The 23069-nt window shown below is 49.1% G+C and overlaps 1 protein-coding gene across 3 annotated transcripts; it reads left to right on the top strand.

Annotated features, from left to right (window-relative positions):
- The first annotated feature begins 32 nt into the window (after positions 1-32).
- On the top strand, positions 33-21724 carry IWS1 (interacts with SUPT6H, CTD assembly factor 1). Of its 3 annotated transcripts, none has more exons than XM_032975255.2 (16): positions 33-332; positions 1620-1693; positions 2662-2816; positions 3158-3474; positions 3893-3949; positions 4195-4948; positions 5646-5712; positions 6284-6399; positions 7484-7637; positions 8359-8441; positions 9149-9278; positions 9816-9933; positions 11647-11755; positions 12254-12310; positions 13384-13495; positions 14880-21724. In XM_032975255.2, the coding sequence occupies exons 1-16, from the start codon at positions 269-271 to the stop codon at positions 15003-15005; spliced, it is 2493 nt and encodes an 830-aa protein (XP_032831146.2). In that variant the 5' UTR covers positions 33-268; the 3' UTR covers positions 15006-21724. The 3 variants fall into 3 exon arrangements, with proteins under 3 accessions (XP_032831146.2, XP_075908511.1, XP_032831145.2); XM_032975254.2 differs by having other exon boundaries at positions 35-332; positions 4192-4948; XM_076052396.1 differs by lacking the exons at positions 11647-11755; positions 12254-12310; positions 13384-13495; positions 14880-21724 and adding an exon at positions 10104-10357 and having other exon boundaries at positions 34-332; positions 4192-4948.
- Positions 21725-23069: the final 1345 nt, after the last annotated feature.

Below are 23069 nucleotides of genomic sequence, written 5' to 3'. Positions count from 1 at the left end.
TTTTGTTACGCGGCGCGAATCAGCAGGCGTCGTTTCGCGGCACTTGCTGCCTCCCAAGCGCTCACACGAGCGCCGCGGCTTCCCGTGCTCCTCCTCCTCCTCGCCGCCGCGGCTCCGCGGCTCCGGGTTCCGTCTCCTCGCCGCTCTCTCCGCGGGCTGCCCCCTCCACCTCCTCCATCTCCTCGAGTTTCCTCACCCCGTTTCCCCCTCCCCCACCCCACCCCGAAGCCTTTCCCGAGACGTCCTCCTCGCCGCCGCCGCTGCCCACATGGAGGCGGACTTCTCGGACAACGGAGCGGAGTACGAGGAGGGCGAGGAGGCGCCCAGCCCGAGTAAGCAGGCCTCGCGCGCGCGGGCTCACCGACTCTCGGATAGCGGCTCGGCCGGCTCGGGGTGAGAGGGAGGCGGCAGGCGGCAGGCGGGAGCGCGGCCTAATCGCGGAACCCCGATGGGGGCGAGCGAGGGGAAACGGCTGTGCCGCACTCGAGAGATTGCCTCCTTTGTGAGCCATTCAGATGTCTTGGTCTGGCTCTGTGAGCCTCGAGCGCAAACGTTGAACCGTAAGAACCCTTCGCGTGTTTTTTTTTGTTGGGACTCATTGAGGCCCTGCGATTCATTAAGAATAAGGGTTCTAAAAGTGTCTCTCCTGCTCTTGAAACGCTTTCCTTGTGAGCTTAGCGCTTTAACACTGAAACATAATGATCGTGAAGGTGTCTTTTGTCTGGCTCTCGGAGCCACAGGTATTAACATTGAACCATACGTATCTGAAAGGCGCTTTAGTTCGCTTCGATCCGTTAACATTAGGACTGAAACACAAGGATGCTAAAGGTGCCTTCATATAACTACTAAGCCTCAGACTTTTGGACACCACCCTAAAATTCCTAAGGTGTCTTAGTCCGGCTCTCTTAAGCCCATACAATAACAATGAAACATTCTAAAGTAGCCTTAGTCAACCTCATCAAAATATTTGATACAAACTTACTGCATTCGTCATTAATACCTACAACAAATACCAAACTGACGTTTCATGTAACGGCCCTTTAGTGTATAGACGAAAGAAAGATTGACGTGTCGTTGGAGATCGCACTTTAATCTGTGGGACTTGGACATTTATATACATTGTATACGAACAATTTGGAATTGACATGAACTTTTTTCATTACTGCATTCTCCAGATTACAACACGTACTTTTTCTCCCAGTATTGTATTTGAAAGCGAAAGTGCTTCTTATAATCCAATGTGTGTATGTGACCAGATTTTTATAACTTCATTCACACCGACCATAAGATTTGGGATGCGTCTTATTTTCCAGAGCATCTTATAATCTGGCTACCAAACCCTTCGGAAGGCATCATATTTAATTGAATACATTAAAGTGATCAAATTGTAAAGGAATTGACCATGCATCTTGATGTTTGAGACTTGATAAGACTTTACTGGATACTCTTTGTCATTATTGAAATTTTAAACGTGTTGGACTAACCATGGCAGAGCTTGGGTATACAAGATGAACAGCTACCTTCTCTCATGGCTTGTGTAATTTGTGTTATTGGAGGAAGCTCGGTTTGAGGACAGTGAAGTTGAATTCACGGAGCCGCTTGTAACCCCCTTGCGGCAGGTGATGGAGGGGCCACCCCTGTGCAGGACGAGCGAGACTTCGGCTCTGACAGCGACGGAGAACAACCTGAAGGGGTGAGGACCATCTAACTACTTCCTACATTGAAGGGGTACCAACTGGCTTCGTATAAAACAAATGGACTAAAACCCTTGCTGCATGAAGGGGTATAAACCTGTTTAATAAGCCATCGATTTAATTAACCCCCCACAAATATAACCACACTCATAATAAATGCTGCCGAATAACACAACAAAATGTGGACAGTCGACTTTTGTTTTGGGCATTGGGCCTTTCTCAAAGTAGAGAGGGCAGAGATATTGACAATTGCAGAACGTGCGATCTGCTAAGTCAGTCAATCTCTGTGATCCGCACTGACTGTTCTAACGAAAGGGCAGTGGTAATACGTTTTACCACTCTATATTTTCTGAGTGATATTCGTCGCATGACAGTCAAATCAACATTTGAACATATTGGCGGTACACTGGTGCGCGATAACACAAAATGGCAATAATTATTTATTTTCCCACGATTTACAAACGCGGTCAGAAAATCTTGTGGGGCGTGCATCAAAATCAGTTCTCGTGATGTCAAAGCAGTCGGAAGACGAATGTCGGTTCAAATTTAGATTTTGGACTGTTTTATGAGGACTGGTGTGTTATGCTACACCAGTGTGCCGCAAATACGCTCATTTATTATCGGCTCTGGAATTAAGACAGATTAAGTGCAGAATCAAATTTGGCGTGGTAGTTTTTGTGTGCGGTCATCGGTGATGGGCTGAGACCATCAACTCACTACACCTGAGAACCCGCTTTAATCACAGGTGGTTGCCGGGATTCGAACCTAGGATCTTGGCCGCGCTGGCCCGGCGCTCTGGTCTCTGGGCCACCTGGCCACCTCCACTTAACGGTGTTTTACGCAACCGGCCAACAGCGCATTTGATCAAATACGATCGTTAATATCAGACAAGGGGTGGTCACGTGAACGCCAACTGACGATTGCTGTCGTCGTTAACCGCCCTGCGTTGCTTCTCGTAAACCCAAAGGCGCCGTACAAGCGCTCCGCGCCGGAGCCCGGCTCCGAGTCCGGCGAGGAGGAGGGCGAGGACCGCGACGACGACGCCGATGACGGTGACGACGCGGGACAAGCTCTGAGCAGGAGCCACAGTGATGAGGGGGAGCGGTCGGACGACGGGGAAAGGTGTGACGTCAGGGGATGATGAGATGATAACTGCGGACCGTGTGCAGAGAGCGGAGCCTAGTGTGGCAGTGCGTCCTCAATACCTGGTTAATTCGGGGGTTGGGTGCCCCGATATATCAGTTTTCCTTACATAACCCTGTTCTTCCCATGAAGTACAAATAAAGCCCACTTACACCTTGTGATGTTATTTATATTTCTCTTCGTGACAAAGTTGCTTATAATCTGTGTGCATCCTAAATTGACAGTTTATTCTGTGCGCAATTTAATCCACGAATTGATTTGAATTTTTAAAACGTCAGTTTCACTCTGAATTGTTTGACACCGACTCCACGATCGATCAGGTACGAGGAAGGCGACAGGGAGAGCGTGGACGGCGATCGCAACAGCCCGGAGGGCGACCGCGACAGCGGCGATGAGGCGGAGGAGCTGGAAAACGAGGAGCGAGAGGAGGGCGAACGCACCGACTCGGAGAGCGAGGCCGAGGGGGCAGGCGTGCGCCCACGGCCGTACGAGGGGGCCGCGGAGCAGAGAGAGGCGGCGGCGGCTGACAGTGACCACGAAAGCCGATCTAGCGGAGAGGAGGTCGGTCAGCGGCGGAGCGACGAGGAAGAAGAGGACGCACACGAGGAGGACGCACACGAGGAGGGCAGGACTGGTGGTGAGGAGATACATCGCCGCGGATTTCCATTTAATGACATAGGAGAAGTAGCTTCGAAATCATAGCCCTGCGGGATAATTTTTTAAATGTTTTACGAAGAGAATGCAACATGTAAGATGTCCTGGAAAGCTTAGACGGAGATGAACATTCAAGTACAGGAAAATGCATTATAAGCATCATTTTTTTTAAAGCACCATTACTGACTGCATGGGCCTATGCCCTCCCACAAATGGTATTTATTTATCTGACTAAGTTGGTGCAAGGGACGCAATGATTCAATTAACAATTACGTTTAACCTCGTCATTGATTTGATCTTTATTCACATAATTTGCATCTTCATCAGTAATGTAACATCTTTGCTGACGTTTAACAACGTTAACACCATTAAGACCTGGCACACTGTCTTTGTTTTGACAGAAAAGAGAAAAGCCGACGTGGGCAGTGATGATGAGGAAGGAGAGGTGGACAAATCGCGTAAGTCGATGGAACTTTTGGTCTCGGTGTATTAGACACGGCTGATCAGCGATGTCACGTCCCCCTTTGTGTTTTGGTAGATTTGGTCGGTGCGTTTCGAGGCTGCGGTGTATCTCCTAGTTTTTTTCTGAAGGCAAGCGCGAAAAGATGTTGCGTTTCATACCCGGACGTCCCTGTAACACATTGTTTTAAACCAGCGTAATTCGCACCCCTCGGCAGCTGAAGCTTCTTTGCGTTTGCAGCAGCGGTGAAGAGAAGCCGCGTTGTTTCGGACAACGAGGAGGAAGACTCTGACAGGGAGTTTGAACCGAAGAGACCAGAACCTGTGGCCGAATCGGGCTCGGAGAGCGATGATGAGGCCCCGAGGAGTTCCCCTCCTCCGGCAAAGCGCGGCCGGTTGATCTCGGACGATGAGGACGAGGCGGAGCCCGCCGAGACGAGAAACGACGACGATCACCTCGAAGCAGATCGCGCCGGAGACGACTCGGGAGTTGAGGAGGGTGGTGCAGCAGTCCCAGCGACGGTCGCGGCGGCGGCAACGGCAGCAGCGGCGGTGAAACGACGTCGAGGCTCTGACTCCGAGAGCGATGCCGGTGACGGCGAGGACGGTGGTGGGGAAAAAGCAGAGGGAAAGCCAGCCGCTCGGAGAGCTCGCGTCGTATCGGACAGCGACGACGACGACGAAGCGGAACGGAAGGATGAGCGGCGGGTAGAACAGGAGGCGCCCGCGAGGAAAGCAATTGTCTCGGACAGTGAGGATGACGAGGATGGGGAGCGGCGGCAAGAGAAGGAGCCACCGGCTAAGAAGGCCATCTGTGACAGCGAGGAGGAGGATAATGAGGAGAGGCAGGCCGAGCGGGAGATGCCGGCGAGGAAACCCAAAGTGATGGACTCGGACTCGGAGAGCGGTAGCGACGATCCAGTCAAGGGCGGTGACGACGAGAAAACCAAGACAAAGGAGAAGCAGATATTTGGCAGCGACAGCGACTCTGCAGATGAGTACGTGGCTCAGGGGGGCAGGGGGCACATTCAATGAGACGATCAAATTACTTTTTGAAAAAGCCATCTATTAGCAGTGGTGATGATTATTTACGCTAATCATTGATGATGATGATAATGATGCTGCTTTTTAATTATCTGTAAGGCATGGCATAGACCAGGGTTCTTGAACTGACAGACCACCGGCAGGATGTGGCCCACAAAGGCTCTTGAAGTAGCTTTCCAAGCTCGGACCCACCAAGAGATATGGCTCCCTCTCAGCGAGATGTAAATAGCAGTAGATTAATGAGATGAGAGATGAGCGAGAGAGAGAGAGACTACCATACTGACGGGAGGTGCACATTTGTGAACGCGAGCAGACGTGACGTCACGGCGCCACGCGACGTCATAACATCCGCACACATGACGTGACCTTCCAGCAGACGCTAATTAAACTTGTGTTTTGCCTGCCCGAAAATGTACTCCAAGGACTTTCGATGCACAGTACTTGCCAATCTTTCATTAACATTGCTCCTTTAGATTTGAATTTTTCGTGACTGCAGCGATCCATACTCTTTGGTTCTTTCGGTAAAGTCACGTAGGTAGAAAATAAAATAAATCACAAAAACTGTATCTTATTTCATACCTACGTGACTTTACCGAAAGAACCAAAGAGTATTGCTCCTTTGTCAAATACTGTCTACGCTTGTGTCTCCAGGGCGGGCGTGGGCATCCTGATTGCCGACATCTTTGGGGATTCCGACAATGAGGAAGAGGAGTTTACGGTAAGGTGGACGGACACCGAGCACGGAGAGCTTTGGCGATCGTTCCCGAGCAACAGTTTTGGGTCATCCATTGCAGCCGGCATGGGGAAGTTGACGGGAGATGTCAGCATTGTGTGATTATGAGTACCTGAAACTTTTTTTATTTTACCAGGTAATGCCCACTGGGCTATGTAGCTCTTTTTCAAACACCCCGGCTATCATAAATGGTAGCTCAACAAGAAGTAGCTTATTATATGGAAATATATTGCAGCCAAACACTCTTAAACGCATGTTTCTAAATGTGGACCCGGAGAAAAATCCACGCGACAACGTGGAGAGACATGCAAACTCCAAATATACAGGCGTCGGTATCGGGATAGAACCCAAGTCCTCTGGTATAGCAGGCGAGGGAGCTAACCTCTCGCTACCACGGCGCCCCATTTACAGAGAGATGTCCCCAAGACATGCAGAGAGAGTACGGCTTGAGATGAGGAGTGGGAAGAAAGGAGGGAGCCATCGGTCCTGAGTGTTGAAATGGTTTACGTGGTTCGAACGCATCTCAGGATTGCTGCTGCTGCTATTATTTCCACAGGGTTTCGGACAGGAGGAGCTGGAGAAGGAGACATCTGCTCTGGGCAAAGATCCCTCCGGTGACAAAGACAAGGAGTCCGAGTCAGACTCGGATGAAGGAGTGCGGAGGGGCAATGAGTGAGTCGCTTCCATCCCTGCACAGTCGTAATGTTAATAATAATGCTGTACCTGCATTTCTTTTTGGTCTCCATAGCGCAACATTTAACCCAGGAGACCCCCTAATGGCACCTTGTCCATTGCGTGGCACAAGGTGAACACAGCACTGGCCTGCAAGTGGGCATTAGTCTGCCAGTTATTCCAATTGTGTAATTCGTTCATTCGTTAGTTTCTCAATCCGCTTGTCCTGGCGAGGGTCGCGGCGGCAGCATATTGAGTTGGGTGGTCGAGACCTCCTTTTCCCTCTCGACGGACTCTCGCTCTTTCAGGGGAATTCCCAGGCGTTCCCAGGCCAGCCGAGTGACATCGTCCCGCCAGCGTTTCCTGGGCTATCCCCGGGGTCTTTGCCCAGTGGGACGTGCTGCCCGGTAGAGTTCCAGGAGGAGTCTACCGGGGGGCATCCTTACTAGGTGCCTCAACCACCTCGGCTGGCTCCTCTCGATCCGGAGGTGCAGCGGCTCGACTTAAAAATTTGCCAAATGTGGAGCATTTAGCATGATTGGTTACGTACGGTCCGAAAGATGTTCAACATACATACAGTAGTGTACATCACCGACACCAGATTCATGTCTCCACCCCTGTTTCTGTCTTTCAAGTGCGTAGATTCAATGTCTGGGTTAAAGGTGGACTCGTATGTATGAATATTGAACTTCCTTCACCGTACATAGCCAACTGTGCTAATTGGAGGTGCGGGGAAGGACAACAAACTTCACGCAAAAATCAGTTCTAAACGAATGAGTTTGCAATCTAGATGATTTAAAAGTGCATAGCTACGGCGGCTTCCTAATATCGGAAGGAAGAGCGTTCCAGACGGCCGCAGAAGCGCATCTAAAAGCGTGCGATGCAGTGACCATCTTTGTTCGGTTGCTCGCCAAAAGCCAGAGTCCCGCGTGAGGGTTTTATGCTCCTTAATGACATCGGCAAGGCATTGTGGTTCGTTTGTGGCTGTGTAATGAGTGCGACCTTATAATGTAGATGAAACACACCGCTGTTTTTCACTGCGACGGTGACCGTGCGCTCTGCTCGTGTGTCCGCCCGCACGCAGTACGGAGTTCATCTCGGACTTCGACATGATGCTACAGCGCAAGCGCGAGTTGAATCGCAGGCAGCGCCGTGGCCACCGCGATGGCGGCACCTTCATCAGCGACGCCGACGACCTCATCAGCGCCATGATCACGCGCATGAACGAGGCCGCGGAGGTGAGCACGCAACTCGTTGCGCGCAACCTGATCCTACCCGCTTGTACATTGTGAGTCGTTGCACAACCCGGTTTCTCACCGGAGAGACGGATCCACTTTTGTGAGCGTTGATCGGCGCATACATTATTAGCGACGCCTTTCATCGCGTTCTGCACATTGGCGAACTCTGATTGGTTGTGACGATTTTGATATGGGGGGGGCGGGGAGTTAGCCTGTCAAAGGAGCATGACTATGCGATAGAATAATTGGCAGGAATTTAGATACTTTTGTGAGTTGCTTATCTTTTTTCTGTTTTGCATTTGTATTGTATGTTGATGTAACTTGCTGGACATCTGTGAAAAAGAGCTTCAGAGCTCATCGGATTTCTCCTGCAGTCTAAATAAAGATTCTGATTCCCACTTTAGCCATGCCCAGACATGCCCTTGTTGTGCAACTACTCTCAGATGTGGACAAGCAGTTGCAGGTGATTAAGTTGCGCAGTGACGGAAGAGATTTGGTTGCGCAACTGATTGCCCAGCTTTGTGGTATTGGTCACGTCTTCACCCAATTGCCAAACTGCTTTATCACCTTAGGGCGATTTGCCTGCATTGCTTTTTTGTGCTTTTACCCCCAAATTATATTTCATTTGTTACAAAATGACCCGAAAAATCTGCCTTATTTCGTCAGATCTCTCGGAAGCTTAGCGTTAGTTATGTCGTCTGTCTCCCCCTACCGCCCGCAGGAAGACAAGAAGCTCAATACGGAGAGGAAGCCTGCCCTGAAAAAGATGGTCATGCTGCCCACTGTCATTAAACACCTCCGCAAGTACGGTCGCATCTTCACTCACCATCGTTCAAGTCCATACTGGACACCTTGCTCTGCTCCTCTGCCTGCAATGCACCGTTATCTCTAAATGAAAACATGCATTGATTAAAGACGTACTTTATTTTCTTGTCATCTCAATGTTATGATTCGTAATTGAATTTAGGTTAGGCCATTTAACGATCTCACCAATTAGTGTTGTTGACACCCCTCCACCACCCGACAGCCAACATTAAATTGTCACGTGTATACAAAGATCCTCCGTATAGCCTTAAAAGACTGTTGGGGCAAGTGCTGTTAGCGAGCACCTAATGAAGGCCAGCAAGGCACACGAACGAGTGGGTGGCCAGCACCACGCATAGCCGCCTGTTTCCCTTGTTGCGATGTTTACACACCGCACCAGGTACGCTGAGTCGACGACCTAGGGGAGGCTCAGGAACTGGTGTTGGCCGTGAGCAGGAATAGAACCCAGACGGCTGGGTTTGTAGTGCGGTGCACCAACCACTACACTTCCGCTCCCCACATATCCATACATGCATGATGATCTCGAGATCAAAATGCTTCAAGAAAATCATTGTTCGTGTGTGCCACTACTCGGGGGTGGGGGTACCCGTAGACCGTTTAGGGCCAATGGCTCGGCCATGAGTGCAGTCGCTCGTGCGGCTTGCGGTAACCACCTCTCCGTGCCGCTTCCTCCCGCGGGCGCGTAGACAGGACCTGGTCGAGTCGTTCATCGACAGCGGGATCCTGTCGGCCATCCGGGACTGGCTGTGCCCTCTGCCCGACAAGAGCCTGCCCAACCTGAAGATACGCGAAGAGCTGCTCAAGGTCCTGCAGGACGTGAGTGATGGCGCGTCACGTCCACGCGCACGTGTCGCCGCCCTGGGTGTGTGCATTTGTTCGGTCGACTCAGTCGGCCAACCCATGGCACCCCTGGGTTTGTCCCGTAAGCACCTGCCAGCGAGTCTTCAACAGTTCACGTGGCCTCAGTTTGTACACCTAGCCTGGCACGAGCACTGTGGTGATGTTACCGCCACAATGGCGAATGACGGCCGTTGTTATTCCCGCACGGTGAGAGTGTGTCAAGTCATATCTTTTCGACGACCGGGGTTCGTTGCATTGATCTGCGATCACCTCTGCGTATGGCCTCGTCGCAGGTCTCATTGACGGTGGCAGGCGTGGATTCAGTGGGCAATTTGATAGATCTATGATAAGTTAGGGCAACAGTGTGGTCTCCACTAGGCCGCTGAGGGATGTCTGCTTCATCTGACATAAGTCGCAATCTTAAGGGCTTCGTGGCCTGAATGGGTGAGCACTGTTGTATTCGTGTGACTGTTGCATGCAACTAAATTCGGTGGTGGTGGTGCTTGCACGCAGCTGCCCAGCGTGCCCCAGGAGACGCTCAAGTCGAGTGGCATCGGCCGCTCGGTCATGTACCTGTACAAGCACCCGAAGGAGACGCGGCAAAACAAAGACCTGGCCGGCAAGCTCATCAGTGAGTACGGCACGGCCCCCCGGTGTGCCTGCGCGTGTGTGGTGCACCCTCGCGTTGGCCTCGCCTGCTTGCCTGTTGCCTCTGCTCCTACCTACTTCCCTTTGAATTAAAGAACATGTTTCTTTCTCCCTTGAATTAATGAAACTAAAAACTATTTTTTGTTTTACCAGGTAAGGCCCACTGAGCTCTTTTCAGAAGCGACCTGGCCACAAACGATAGCCCGACTAAGTTACTTATGTGGACATTTATAGCAGCCAGATACCCTTAAATGCGTAACGATTGTAAATTTGGAGAGAAAAACCGGAGGACCCGGAGAAAACCCCACGTGACTACAGGGAGAACATGCAAACTCCAAATATACAAGCGTCAGGGTCGGAATTGAACCCACAACCACCTGCATACCAGGCAAGGTAGTTAACATATCTCCACCGTAGGACCATTTGCTCTTCTTACTGGAAGCTTATGTTTTAAGTTTTTTTGTTTAACTAGATCACAGTCTCATTTTCAGCAGTGACCTTGGTTGCCAGTTTGACAGTTATAATATTAAATCTACTGTGAAAAAAAATAAGGTATCAGAATTCCTGCTTGTGAGAATTATCGTGAGCCAATAGCAGCAGTTAACGTTACTCCTTTTCATTTCCAAAGTCCTGGGAGGGATTCTATTGCCCCATCTCTAAAAACACCTCTCCACCCGACGGTCTCTACGACCCCGTGTCATCGGGTTTCTGCCAAGGCCATTCTATCCAAACTGCTCACCTGTGTGTGTTCAATGACCTGTCTTCAGGTTTTAAACCACTCGCTTCTAATTCTTCGAGACCTTCCTGCATGGCCGGGGGTTTGCAACTTGCGGCTCTTTAAGGACTGCTTGTCTCCTATTCATATGCATTAAGATATTTATTTTTTTGACAAATTTTAAACCAATGTCTCTCGTTATTTTGGTTGCCGTAACCCCCTCTGCATGTTTATTGACAGCATAGACTACCCCAAACCTCCTTAAGCTTCTCAAAGATGATGTATGTGTCTCCATTACCCTTCTCTACTGGTTCCGCTACTACCTCCCACTCCACTCTTTCTGTACAGTGCTTGTCTTCCTCTGACAAACACCCAGTGCCATGGTGTCCCATTCTTGGCCGTGGCCAGGAATCCACATCAGGTCCCCGAAATCACAGCTCATTGCTTGAACAACTACGCCTTTGCTTCATCCCCCACATGTATCGTTGTCATCAGCTTGGATCAATCCGCTGCCAGCTGCAGGACTTCCAACGTCGTTGCCATCTCTCGCGGTCCTACTGGACATGGGTGACAAGGAGCTTCATAGCTCATCGTATTCCTCCCATGAGGAATGAATACAGATTCTGTGATGTCACAACTCCGTCTAACATTTGCATGAGAGCTGATCTGATTGCGTCGCCTCCACAGTGGACATCCTCTGAGGCATGTTTCTTCCTGTCACCATCGTCACTCTCGACCTGTGTCCATCATCATCCCAGCGACGTGTTCTGCCCAATACCGATAAGACGTCTCTAACCTGCGTACGCTTTGTTAATCCGCGGCGTTCCTCCTCGCGTCGCTTGGTCGAAATCTTAAGCGCGCACCTCCCCCGTGCTTCTCTGCCGCACTCTTTCGCTGCGCCGTTTACCCACCGTGATTGCGGACGGCCATGTGACCGCGTGTGCGTGTGCCACCACCGTTTCCACCCCCGCGCGTCCGCAGACGAATGGTCGCGTCCCATCTTCGGCCTCACCTCCAACTACAAGGGTATGTCCCGCGAGGAGCGCGAGCAGCGGGACCTCGAGCAGATGCCTCACAGACGGCGGCTCAGGTGAGGACGCCGGGGATCGCCGCTCGTTGCAGAGACTCGCCGCTGTTGGAGACTGGCGGCCGCCCTGTCAATACCGGCGCTTGCCGTATTAACCATGACGCACTACGCATTCCTGCTGGTTGCTGCGCGGAGGACGCTCAAGGGTCCCGCGATGGTGTTCGGGGAAAAAAGAGAGCCGCGGTCCAAATTTACCAAAAAGCGACTTAATTTCCCGCAAATGACCTTAATTCTGGTAAAAGCACATTGCAACATCTCTCCCGATTAGCACACACTACCCATCTGTGAAACATAGAGCCTTCGTGATCACTCTGCATCGCCTCCCGTTCGCCTGGCTAGAGAAACGTTTAATATTGCAAATTAGATATTGCCGAAGGCAAACCCACGGTGGAGAGCGTTTACAGTAATCCGTGACGGTGCATGATTTTTTCTGCCTTGTTTCATACCATTATCAGTAGCTGGATGAAATGGTGATGACGACAATGATGTTTTTATTTTCAGCACCGGTGGCCAGACTCCCCGCAGAGATCTGGACAAAGTCCTGACTGGAGAAGAAAAGTAAGTAGGCGTTTCGTATATGATGAGAACCAGACCCGCCACAATCGCATTCGGATTCTGAGTTCTTAGATTTGTACATTTAATCGTTTATTAAGCTCCAAATACATGTATGTATGTATGTTGAATTTCTTTCGCACAGTACATAGCCAGCCGTGATAATCGGAGATGCGGGGGAAGGACAACACTGTGTGTGTAAGAAATAATATATTTCAAATCTTATATATTTTAAGAAAATCTTGCCAAATGGTTAGCACACTGGACTTGCAATCCAAAGGTCTCCGGTTTCATTCAATCTCCCGGCCTGGCAGTTGAAACAACTATTCAAGTTTCTTAACTCCCCTGCCCGCCTCTGTGCATCCATCTGTATGAATCTGTACATCGCGGTGGATCGGCAGGCCGCGTGTGGTGGTGGATAAAGTGTGGATACTGCCACTTCTTCTTGAACTTCTGACCAGCGTGGAAGAGTAGGCCAAAACTACCGTCTTGAATAAAGGTCCCTCCGCCAGCAGTTGCGTGAGCAAGCTCTTTGGTCGCGCCTCTACATTGTGTGTGTAATTTGATCACGTGACCCTTTGCAATTACGAAGTACTCATGGATGCAAATAATGACAACAGGGAAATGGAGCGCGTTGCAACTGTTAATGGGACTATTCATTGAAATCACATGGGGGGGGGGAGGGGTGGGTACATAATTATGCGTCTTGAGTCAGGTTGTGGTCACGATTGTTGTGTGAATCTGAAAATCACGGAATTTGAGCCTCTACACGAAATTTAAGAAAAAAATATTTTTCGGATTGTTCCGAAACAATTACGCTGTCATTGGAATGGACGCCACTTTTAACCACTTTTGTGTTTGGTGACATCACTTAAATAAGTATGTTGTGCGAACGGTGTCCGAAAATCTGAAATGATTCGGAGGCACTGTAATACACAGGACGGAGCAGAAAATACGTCCTTAAAAAATTTCTATGCGATTTAAAATTTTCAGTCCAGAACTACTACCCCCCAATGTCTACTAAATATTAGAGATTAATTTTCATGATGGCGTTCCACCATCTCTCTTTCCTGTCGCAGGGCGCTGAGGCCGGGCGACCCGGGGTTCTGCTCGCGAGCCCGTGTCCCCATGCCGTCTAACCGTGACTACGTGATCCGGCCCAAGTGGAACATCGAGGTCGACTCCAACCGGGTACGCTCGTTGATAATTATAAATTATTATTATAATAATAGTGATAAGAATTACGAAGTAATTTAGAACTTGTAACGCGCGCGGTTTTCGTTCACTCTTCAAGGAGAACGAGGAGAATGTGTCTATGTTGAGCTTCTTTCGCACCACCGTACGTAGCCAACCGTGCTAATCGGACGTGCGTAGGAAGGCCTACAAACTAAAAACAGAAAGCGGTTTTCAATTGCACTTAGAGGTAGAAAGAAATAGGTATTTGCGACTTAATTGAATTGAGGAAGTAAACGTGGTCATGGCACAGCACTTGAAGGGTTGATGGCCGAGACCGGGAGGGGCGTCCGCCGCAGAGATGGAACGCCGAAGTCCGTTCGCATGCAACAGCGCGGGATGGCTCGTGGTATCGCAGGACCATTGAGGCGTGACGACAGTTTGGGGAGGCCTTCATCCAGCAAGGGTTGCCGATATTAATAATGATGATGATGTCAGTTTAACACGTACATTTACAATCGAGTACGACGTTTTGCCGGTAATTGCAACCAGCATCATCAGGCGACAGCCAACTCTGGCTATGAAATAAAGAGTATGAAATAAATGTTGCGGGTTTACTCTCCAACACACCGGTGTGCTGGACTAGTCACGAATTAGCATGTTTTATTTACGTGACAAACTTTACGAATTTGCTGTCGGGTGGTGGTGGGTTTAACGGCACATTAACGCGATCTAACCAAAAAAAACCCGTGCTGGTGATGATGATGTATTTGCTGGGTTTGGTGGCGCACGGCTGTGTAATCCGGCAATATGGGAAGCAGAGTTCGGTGGGTCGCACCGAAATTGTCTCGAGAAGCAGTCGGGTGCAGCAAAAATCGAGTAGGTGTCCTCTAGCTTGATTTTGTTGTTGTAGAGTTTGAATGCTCCATGGCGTACGAGAGTAGGAAGTTTTTATGAGTTGTCCAGTACTTTACTCTCAAGTGTAGTGAAGTGAGTCGATACCTGCACAAAAAAACATCAAACTACATTTTGTTTCTTACACAAACATCGGCTTGACTGTCATGTGACAAACATTACCATCATATGCAGAGTGGGTTGGAAAAGTGCTCTGCTCCCTATTGTGTAGAACAGGGGCGACTCGAAGGGAGCTCCAAGGTGTCTCTGTAACATCCGCTTCCGTGGGCCGTTCTCTCACTTGCATTGCCGCGCAGCGAGAAATCAAATTAGGTGGCGAGTCTCATGGCACGATGCCGATTGAGCAATCGGGATAGATTTATTATTTTAATGATTTCCAACATGGCAAATGTTGAGCGAGAAGTCCATGAAGAGAAACCTTGTTCCATGTCCCTGGCGCGACAGGAGTCTCCGACATTGAGCAGTCAAACTTTGTCCGCGCGTGCAGGGGTCTGTCAAGAAGGGCATCAACCGCGTGGAAAAGCAGATGAAGAAGTTTGCCGACAAACGTAGGAGCACCAAGGGGATCCGTGCCGTCAAGATCAGCGTCGAGGGGAACCACATGCCCCTCTAGCCGGAGTGCGCAACTCCCACGCACGCACGCACACGAGCCCGCGTGGTAACTCCCAGCTCTCCTCCCGAGAGAGTGCACACCGTAGACAAGCAAGTGCCCGGCACCATGATTTGGATATAAAAAAAATATCAAATCTCTTGTGTGTTTATTTTATGTATAATCATGTCGCGGCTCTCGCGTACCCCATTCACCCCTTGCGCGACGCTCCTCTGTCCCCTAGGCGTGAGGTTTATTACCGAGGCGGCTCGGTTTGTTTGTTTCATCCGGCCTTGGGGAGAAGCCGGTGGCGAGTGCTTTCTCCCCGCTACCTTCTCTCGTCCGGAGGTTAGTTCATCGGTTGAGTTTAATTCGTCTGTTGGGTGTGTTGGGGACGACACCGCTAAACCGCTTATTCCGTTAACCCCCTACTTTGCTCCCACGTGTGTTGTGTTTTTTATAGCATGTTTATTATTCTCGGCAGCACACTTTTAAAAGCAGTTGGGGGCAGTGGCGTTTCGGAATATTTATCTACACTGGAGGAATCTGATGAATTATGAAGCTCATTTTCACAGATGTCCAGTGTGTGGCATTTGCAGTTGGAACACAAGGTGATTGTTATGCAGTTTGTAGGAATGTTCGAGAAACGTAGATAGCAATAATTTGTGAGCTACTTGGTTGACACAGGGTGAAGGGAGCGATCTGCATTCCCTTTTGTAAATTAGCTATAACTTAGCATAACTCCGCATGGGGTGCCACGGTGGCGAGATGTTAACTCCCTCGCCTGGTATGCAGGAAGTTGTGGGTTCGATCCTGACCCTGGCTTGTGTATATTTGGAGTTTGTTCTTCCCGTGGTCACGTGGATTTCTGGATCCTCTGGTTTTTCTCTCCACAGTTAGAAACATGGGTTTAAGAGTATTTGGCTGCTACAAATTTCCACGTGATGAGCAATTATTTGTGGCCAGGTCGCTTCTGAAAAAGAGCCACATAGCTCAAGTGGGCCTTACCTGATAAAATTTAATTAAACATTGTTTATTTTGGTATGCCCAGCCCCATCGCGTTTTGAGACTCCCATCATTTACAGAAACTCATGGCAGGTGCTTGGTTCCAACGTTAACCCTCGCTATCGCAACTCCGTAGACCACGGACACGACCGTCGTGACAGCTTCACGCTATCACGTTTGCAACGCTGCGGTGCACGTTGTCGATTTTAACAACACCGTTACCAGGTTGCGTTGGGGATGGGCTCGCGTTGAATGGGAGAAGCGTGCGTTCTCATGGGCAGTGCTGCTCGCCGCCTCTTCTTTGTTGTGCACTGTCACCAGTCCCGCCCACGGGTGGACGGCAAAAGGGGGGGCGGGGGGCACTTGCCCAGGGCTCTGGATTGGTTGATTGGGGCCGGGGGGGGGGTGGTCCCGCGTCGCATTCTAACCGCCGGGGCCTCTACGAACCTCTGTGCCCCTGATTGGTCTTCCAGAGTCGGTGGGCAGGGTCAACAAACTCCCGATTCCAGTGACTCCACATACAACCAGAGCTTTTGGTTATTAATTTATGCAGGAACTCAGAGCCTAGTCGATAGATCTCTCAATGCAAGCAAAAATAGGAGACTTTGACCTTTATTGGGCTGTTTTAAGTTTTTAGGTTTTTTGCATCGTGTGAGTTGCTCTCTATTTAGCAAAGCCGTGTTGCTGTTGATTAAAAAAAAAACACTTTCCATGGTAATCGATGACTTGGCTTGAACCGTCGATTCCTCCTTCTTTACAGCCTGGTGGCTGCTGAGGGCTGACATATATATGGCCGGTTGCATAAACTACAAGAACTAACAGTTCCCTTAGTGTTCTGATTCGGTGGAATTAAATATGACGATAATATACAGCGAGACCGTCACTATTTGGGCACGTGTGTGTGATGGACAACAACACAAAAATTTAAACCTGTGTTGTTCGGGGGAAAAAGGAAGGAACCGGAAAGAGAGGAAGACCTCGCAGAGAATGGCTTGACAATGACGACATTATAAGAGATTGACCATACTTCACCACGCTGGTCATTACGGGTATGTTCCCAAGGTCCGGTTCAGATTCCACCCGCCACCACTGGATATTTGTCGTGGCCAGGAATTGGGACTCGGGTTTCCGAGTTAGCAGCGCAGTGCTTGAACCACCGTCCCACTGCTCTGCTCCGCAGTTCAAAGGGCAAAGGTCATGCTGCATGTAACTGGCTGCTGGAAATTATGTGTGTGCCTTGGCCCTCAGTCGTCTCCCGTCAAAACATTCAGCGCGAGTTAACTTTCTATCTTATTGATGTGTAATAATGAAATTTTTGTAATATGTATTAAGTGTTTGGAAATTATTTTTTATGTGTGCGTGCCAGTTTATGTAGTAGCCATTGGATTTGCTCTGTCAGTCCAAGGCTTAATTTGTATTTAATCCTGTCTGTGTCGCTGGGGGTGCCACAGTGGCAAGATGTTAACCACCTTACCTGGTATACAGGAGATCGTTGGTTGGATCCCGACCCTGACGCCTGTATATTTGGAGTTTGCATGTTCTCCCCGTGGTCGCCTGGATTTTTCTCTGGGTCCTTCGGTTTTCCCCTCCACATTTAGAATCAACGTGCGCTGTTTAGAGTATTTGGATACTAAAAATGTACACGTGATAATGAGCCACTTGGTTGAGCTATAATTTGTGGCCAGGTCGCTTCTGAAAAAGAGCTGCATAACTCAGTGGGCCTCACCTGGTGAAATGAAAAAAAAACTATATTTTACTTTTAGATTCGATTGGAATAATAGGTGGCACCAGAATAGTGGTCACGACGGTCCATAGCGAGAGGTATGGTGGATGTGATGTGCTGGGTGTGGAAATATTTTCCAGCTCGTTGACTCAGATAGGCCCAGCTGGAATTGAGCCCTTTATAAGACTAACCTTTATGTTTCAATATTGGGAGTTAGGCTAGTTTGTATTCTCCCATTACAGCCAACGTGGCATAATAAGGACAGACACAACATGTACAGCCTCTGCTTAATTCTTTCGATGTAATTTCTTACCAAGGCTCTCTTGGCAAAAACTCTTCGTAAATCTTCACTGGGTGTCGAATCCATTTTATTTTTTTGCTTTCACGCGACGTCCCGCCTTTCTGGCACTCAACCTACCACTCAAAGCGCTATCATCACGTCCATGGTCAAGTGGGAGGTCTCTCATTCTCCGCTGGCCCCCCATTTGTTGAACTAACCCCCCCCCCCCCCCCCAGTGGGGAGGAGCAGAGCTTTAAGCGGGCTCGACAACCCGAGCGAGAAGTTGCGCAGCTCAGTTGCGTGCAACCGAATCGCTTGTACGTGGGACGTCTCTGCAACCGGTTGCTCATGGTAGAGACGGACTCCACTTCCAAGCGGCGATCTGCTCGGATAATTTGCAGCGACGTATGTCGTCATGACGTGACAAGCTTGAGCGCGATGGTTACGACCCTGGACAATACGCTCTTTGACTGGCTTCCTTTTTGTGTTTAGTTTGCTGTCCTTCCCCGACACCTCCGATTAGCGCGGTTGTCCACGAACAGCGCGAAAGAAGTTCAACGGACGCACGTTGCGCCAAACACGCGCTGGAATGTGGACAAAGCGGTTGCAGGCGACGGCGGCGTTGCGCGAGTTTTGAGAGCGACTTGTTTGCGCGTTCCATACGCCCCTGCTTGCCCACCGCTCCTATCTTTACAAGAGCTTTCTTGACAAACAAATCAACAAAAACATTGCTCGATTGGAAAATGGCGCGAGCTGTTTGATGAATGCGTCTTTACCAGACTTTTGTTGGACGCTTGAATGTTAAGTGAGATTGAGTCGGTTGGGAAAAACGATGGGGAAGAGATGACGAGAAAAGGAAATGTGGTTTTTACTGCGCAGCCCAGCGGGTCGTAATAGTTTGACGTTAAATGTTGTTTGTGCATCAAGGTCTTGCTTCTTATTGCAGAGCTGTGACCTTTCGCGGGAGGGATATAAAAGAGCTATCCCGTCATTCGGCGTTTTATCAGATTTACTCGCAAGGACTTTTGTTCAAGTGGGCAGGCCACCTTGCCCGCTAGAGGGCACAACAGACACTGAACTCTGTGCCTGCTCCCTGCAGATCGAACACAACACATTGAGTGTCGTGTTGGTGAATTGTGGCTAACTTGTATTCAATAAATAGATGAGGGTATTTTTAGCGACCTAAAATAAAATAGCCAGTGGTATAGCGTGGTAGTTTGACACGGACCCTGATGCAAGGAATGATACGGGAGCCAAATTCCCTCTCTCTACAGGCCTGAACCCTTCTGGCCTGCAGAGCCCAGTGGAGTTGCACCGCCTGCATAATCGATAACCACCACACCACTGACGACACCATTTTATAAATGTACACGTTGAACTTTCATTTGAGATAGCCAGGTCGCTTCTAAAAAAAGAGCTACGTAGCTCAGTGGGCCTTACCTCATAAAATAAAACAAGTTTAGTTTTAGTATATGTCCATGAGCCACATAACTCGAGTTTTCCTCTCGAGTTGCGTATTTCCCTCGTCGATTTTTTTTCGCGACCTCAAGTTGCGCCCTGAATTTGGGGGACGTGGCAAGGGGGTTGTTGTTTTTGGGATCGATGTTGCTTCAAGGAAATGGGTGGAACTAACTGCGTAAAGAATTTGAGTCGAGCTGAAAAAAAATACATCACCAAGCGCATTGCAGTCAAAGTGAATAAGTCGGTGATGTTAACAATCAAATAAATAGGCCTCCTGCATCTGTCCCTCCAAAACAAATTTTGTACACATTCCATCAGCTGCATGGTGTTCTGAGCGTGCATTTCAGCAGCATTGGTTGAACACAAGCAAACTCGGGGATGGGCTTTGTGACATTGGCTGCTGATTTATTTGGTTGCATTCTTTACAGTGACGCAAATTATTATTTTGTTTTATTACGTTATGGTTAGGCGGTGGGAGCATTTAATTTAACATGTAACATTATTAATTATTACGCTTGTTTTACCCAGGAAAGCCTCTCTGAATATCAAGACTATTTTCAAGGTGGATCCTTGAAATGTTTCTGCTTGTAATCCCAACTGAGTAATTTGCCGGTAACTTTTAAGAATTGGGATGTTTAGCCAATACCAGTAAAATAGTTTTTTTTAGCTATGAGGGAGGCGAAGCCGCAAAACCCGGAGGAAACCCATACAGAACAAGGGGGGTGAACATACAAACCATACACAGCAAGGCACCCAAGTCCAGAATCGAACCCAGGTTGATTCTTGCTGTGAGCCACGAGCGTCGCCATCGCCCCACCTTGTTTTCCATTAATTTAAATAGAAAAAAAATGAACTCGCATTTGGCCAAACATTCCAAATACTGAAAAATTTCCGACTACAGACTCAATTGGGATCATTCGCACAGAGCGGCAGCAGCAGTATGGCCCCCTGCCTACTTTTAAACTTGGCAGGACCCTCCTGACCAACAGAGTTTTGAGATTAGGTGAAGGCTTTTCTGGGTAAACGAGTGGAATAATCGACCCGGCCTCCACTTTCTACTCACGAGTGTTTATGGGAAAGCCTAACTTTCCACAAGTGGAACACAGCCTGTCCATTGCGACATGATAACTCGACTATTTTTGGCAGATTTTAGCAGCAATGGGGGGGGATCACTTTTCTAAACAGCTCAAGTTGGCCTTCAGCTTGGTTTCTCGATGGATGATACTTGTTATCGTCTAACTGGAATTCTGCGAGAAATGTGGCTCTGACGGAAACGGGTGACTCGGTGTGTTATAACTAATTCCTCCTGCTCTCTACGGCACGTTTGTACGCTTTAAACGGACTGGTTGTGTTTTTTTTAAGGAAATGTACCCTCTAAAAAATCTAAGATAAAAAGGATGAAAATACAATTTGTTCAATTGAAGTGACACAACTTGCTGCCTGCCGCATTGTCTTGAATTGTAGTCTTGTCTTGTCAGTGTTAACCATGCAGAGCTTTTGTACGATACCCTTATGGTACTTTTTTATCAACTGCTCGATGTTTATGGCAAAGTTAGCGGAGTGGCTCTACTCTCCAACGGGAATCTCTAGACACTTTTTCCCAGGAGGATCGTGCTACGTTTGAGAGTATATGGGCGATGGTTGCTGTGCGTTTTTCCTATCGAGTAATACCAGCGTCCCTCGATTCACGAAAGGGATGCGTCCTTCAAAAAACACGCCTGAAACGAAATGGTGTAAATCAGAACGGCTTTCCCCATTCATTTAATGCTAGAAATGAGGTATGTGTTTCAGTCATTCCCACTACTCCTAACCTGAAAACAAACACCACCTATATCACTTTCCACCATACAAAAATAATAGTCAAGAACACAAGTATAACAAAGGATTAAATAATAATACTTTTTAAACAAAAATATTTAACCTTTTCAGGAAACTCGCCAAAAGATGCGCACGTTGGAATGACGAGAGGTGTCGTGGAGGCGTGACGTGGATGCGTGTTATTGTTGTGCTGCGAGGACACCGTGTCACGCTGCCGTGGACGGATGACGACACAGCTTCCCAAGTGGCTTCTTGTTCGATGATCTCACGGCGTGTTCCCGAGTGACATTTCGTGCCCATAATCTGTCGGTTGCGTTTATGCGAAATTTCGGAAACCGAACGTTCGTGAATCGAGGGATAATCTGTATGCAGGTAATTATAAAAATTTGGCAAATCTGGACCCTGACACCGGCACACATGTCCTACTGTTTTTCAAATAAACATCACGGATCTTAATTGTCCACTAACTCGTGGGAGAATGTTGCCCAGGTCCACCACAGCTGTAGACGAGAGTCGACTTCAGGGATCCAAGCATTTTGAAACTCAACGGCGGTAAACGGTAAGAGGAGAAGTGGAAACGGTAGAAGCAGCGTGACGCTGCAGCCCAACTTACTGATGCAGTCCCACCCACCACTCTGGACATTTGCCGGAGCTGTGGCAGAATCTGTCAATCCCAGATCAGTCTCTTCAGCCCACTTCAGACCCACAGATAATCCAACTTTTCTATGGAAGACAATCAACCTCAAATGCTAGGGATAGACTATGATAATGGTATATAGGTATATTTGGAGTTTACGTGTCTCTCCCAGTGGTTCATATTCTTGGTTCTTTCGGTAAAGTCACGTCAATAGAAAATGCAAATAAAATTACGAATAAAAGAAAATAAAAACTAGGACGTTTCGATCGCAACACAAGCCATCTTCATCAGGCGGAGAGAAAAATTGTGGTTGTGTGGATTTTTCTCCGGGTCCTGCGGTTTTCACTGCAACATTTAGCAATGTGCGTTGAGAGTATTTGGCTGCTGTACATTTCCACGTGATGAGGCGCTTTGTTGAGCTAACATTTGTGATCGCCAGGGCGCTGCTGAAAAAGAGCTATGATAGCTCTGGGCCTGATCACGTTCATACAAGCGGCCCATCTTCGGCGGATGCCCACAGTAGTGAGTGGCAAAAGCTTGAGAGAAAGAATACCCAACAGCCACGGCCTGGAGCACCACGCTGGGATCACATGAAGAATTTCATTAAAACGATGTCTGTTTTGTTTCAATTGACCAGACTTGCCACGATTACTGAGCTTTCCCTGTCGCGTCAATAGCCTCGCGTACAAAATAGTCATTCTGCAGGCTCGCGCTTTCACCAATTTCTCTCGTCGGAAACTCACCCCCACTCGCAATCCACCAGATACGGCGTTGGTCTTCTCCTGCACACATCGCTTCAGCAGCTGTGATCTTCCTCCTGCCTGCTGCCCCCCCCCCCCCCCCCTGCACGAACACAGCGGTGTGCCACGGCCTCCTACCCCCCCCTGCATGAACACAACGGTGTGCCACGGCCTCCTGCCCCCCCCCCCCGCATGAACACAACGGTGTGCCATGGCCTCCTGCCCCCCCCACATGAACACAGCGGTGTGCCACGGCCTCCTGCTCCCCCCCCCTGCATGAACACAGCGGTGTGCCACGGCCTCCTGCTCCCCCACATGAACACAGCGGTGTGCCACGGCCTCCTGCTCCCCCACATGAACACAGCGGTGCGCCACGGCCTCCTGCTCCCCCACATGAACACAGCGGTGTGCCATGGCCTCCTGC

The sequence above is a fragment of the Petromyzon marinus genome, chromosome 55 (assembly GCF_048934315.1).
Source record: "Petromyzon marinus isolate PM22_M1 ecotype Great Lakes invasive population chromosome 55, UKy_Petmar_22M1.pri1.0, whole genome shotgun sequence".
NCBI lineage: Eukaryota > Metazoa > Chordata > Hyperoartia > Petromyzontiformes > Petromyzontidae > Petromyzon > Petromyzon marinus.
This window is presented reverse-complemented; position numbering and strand designations above follow the sequence as displayed.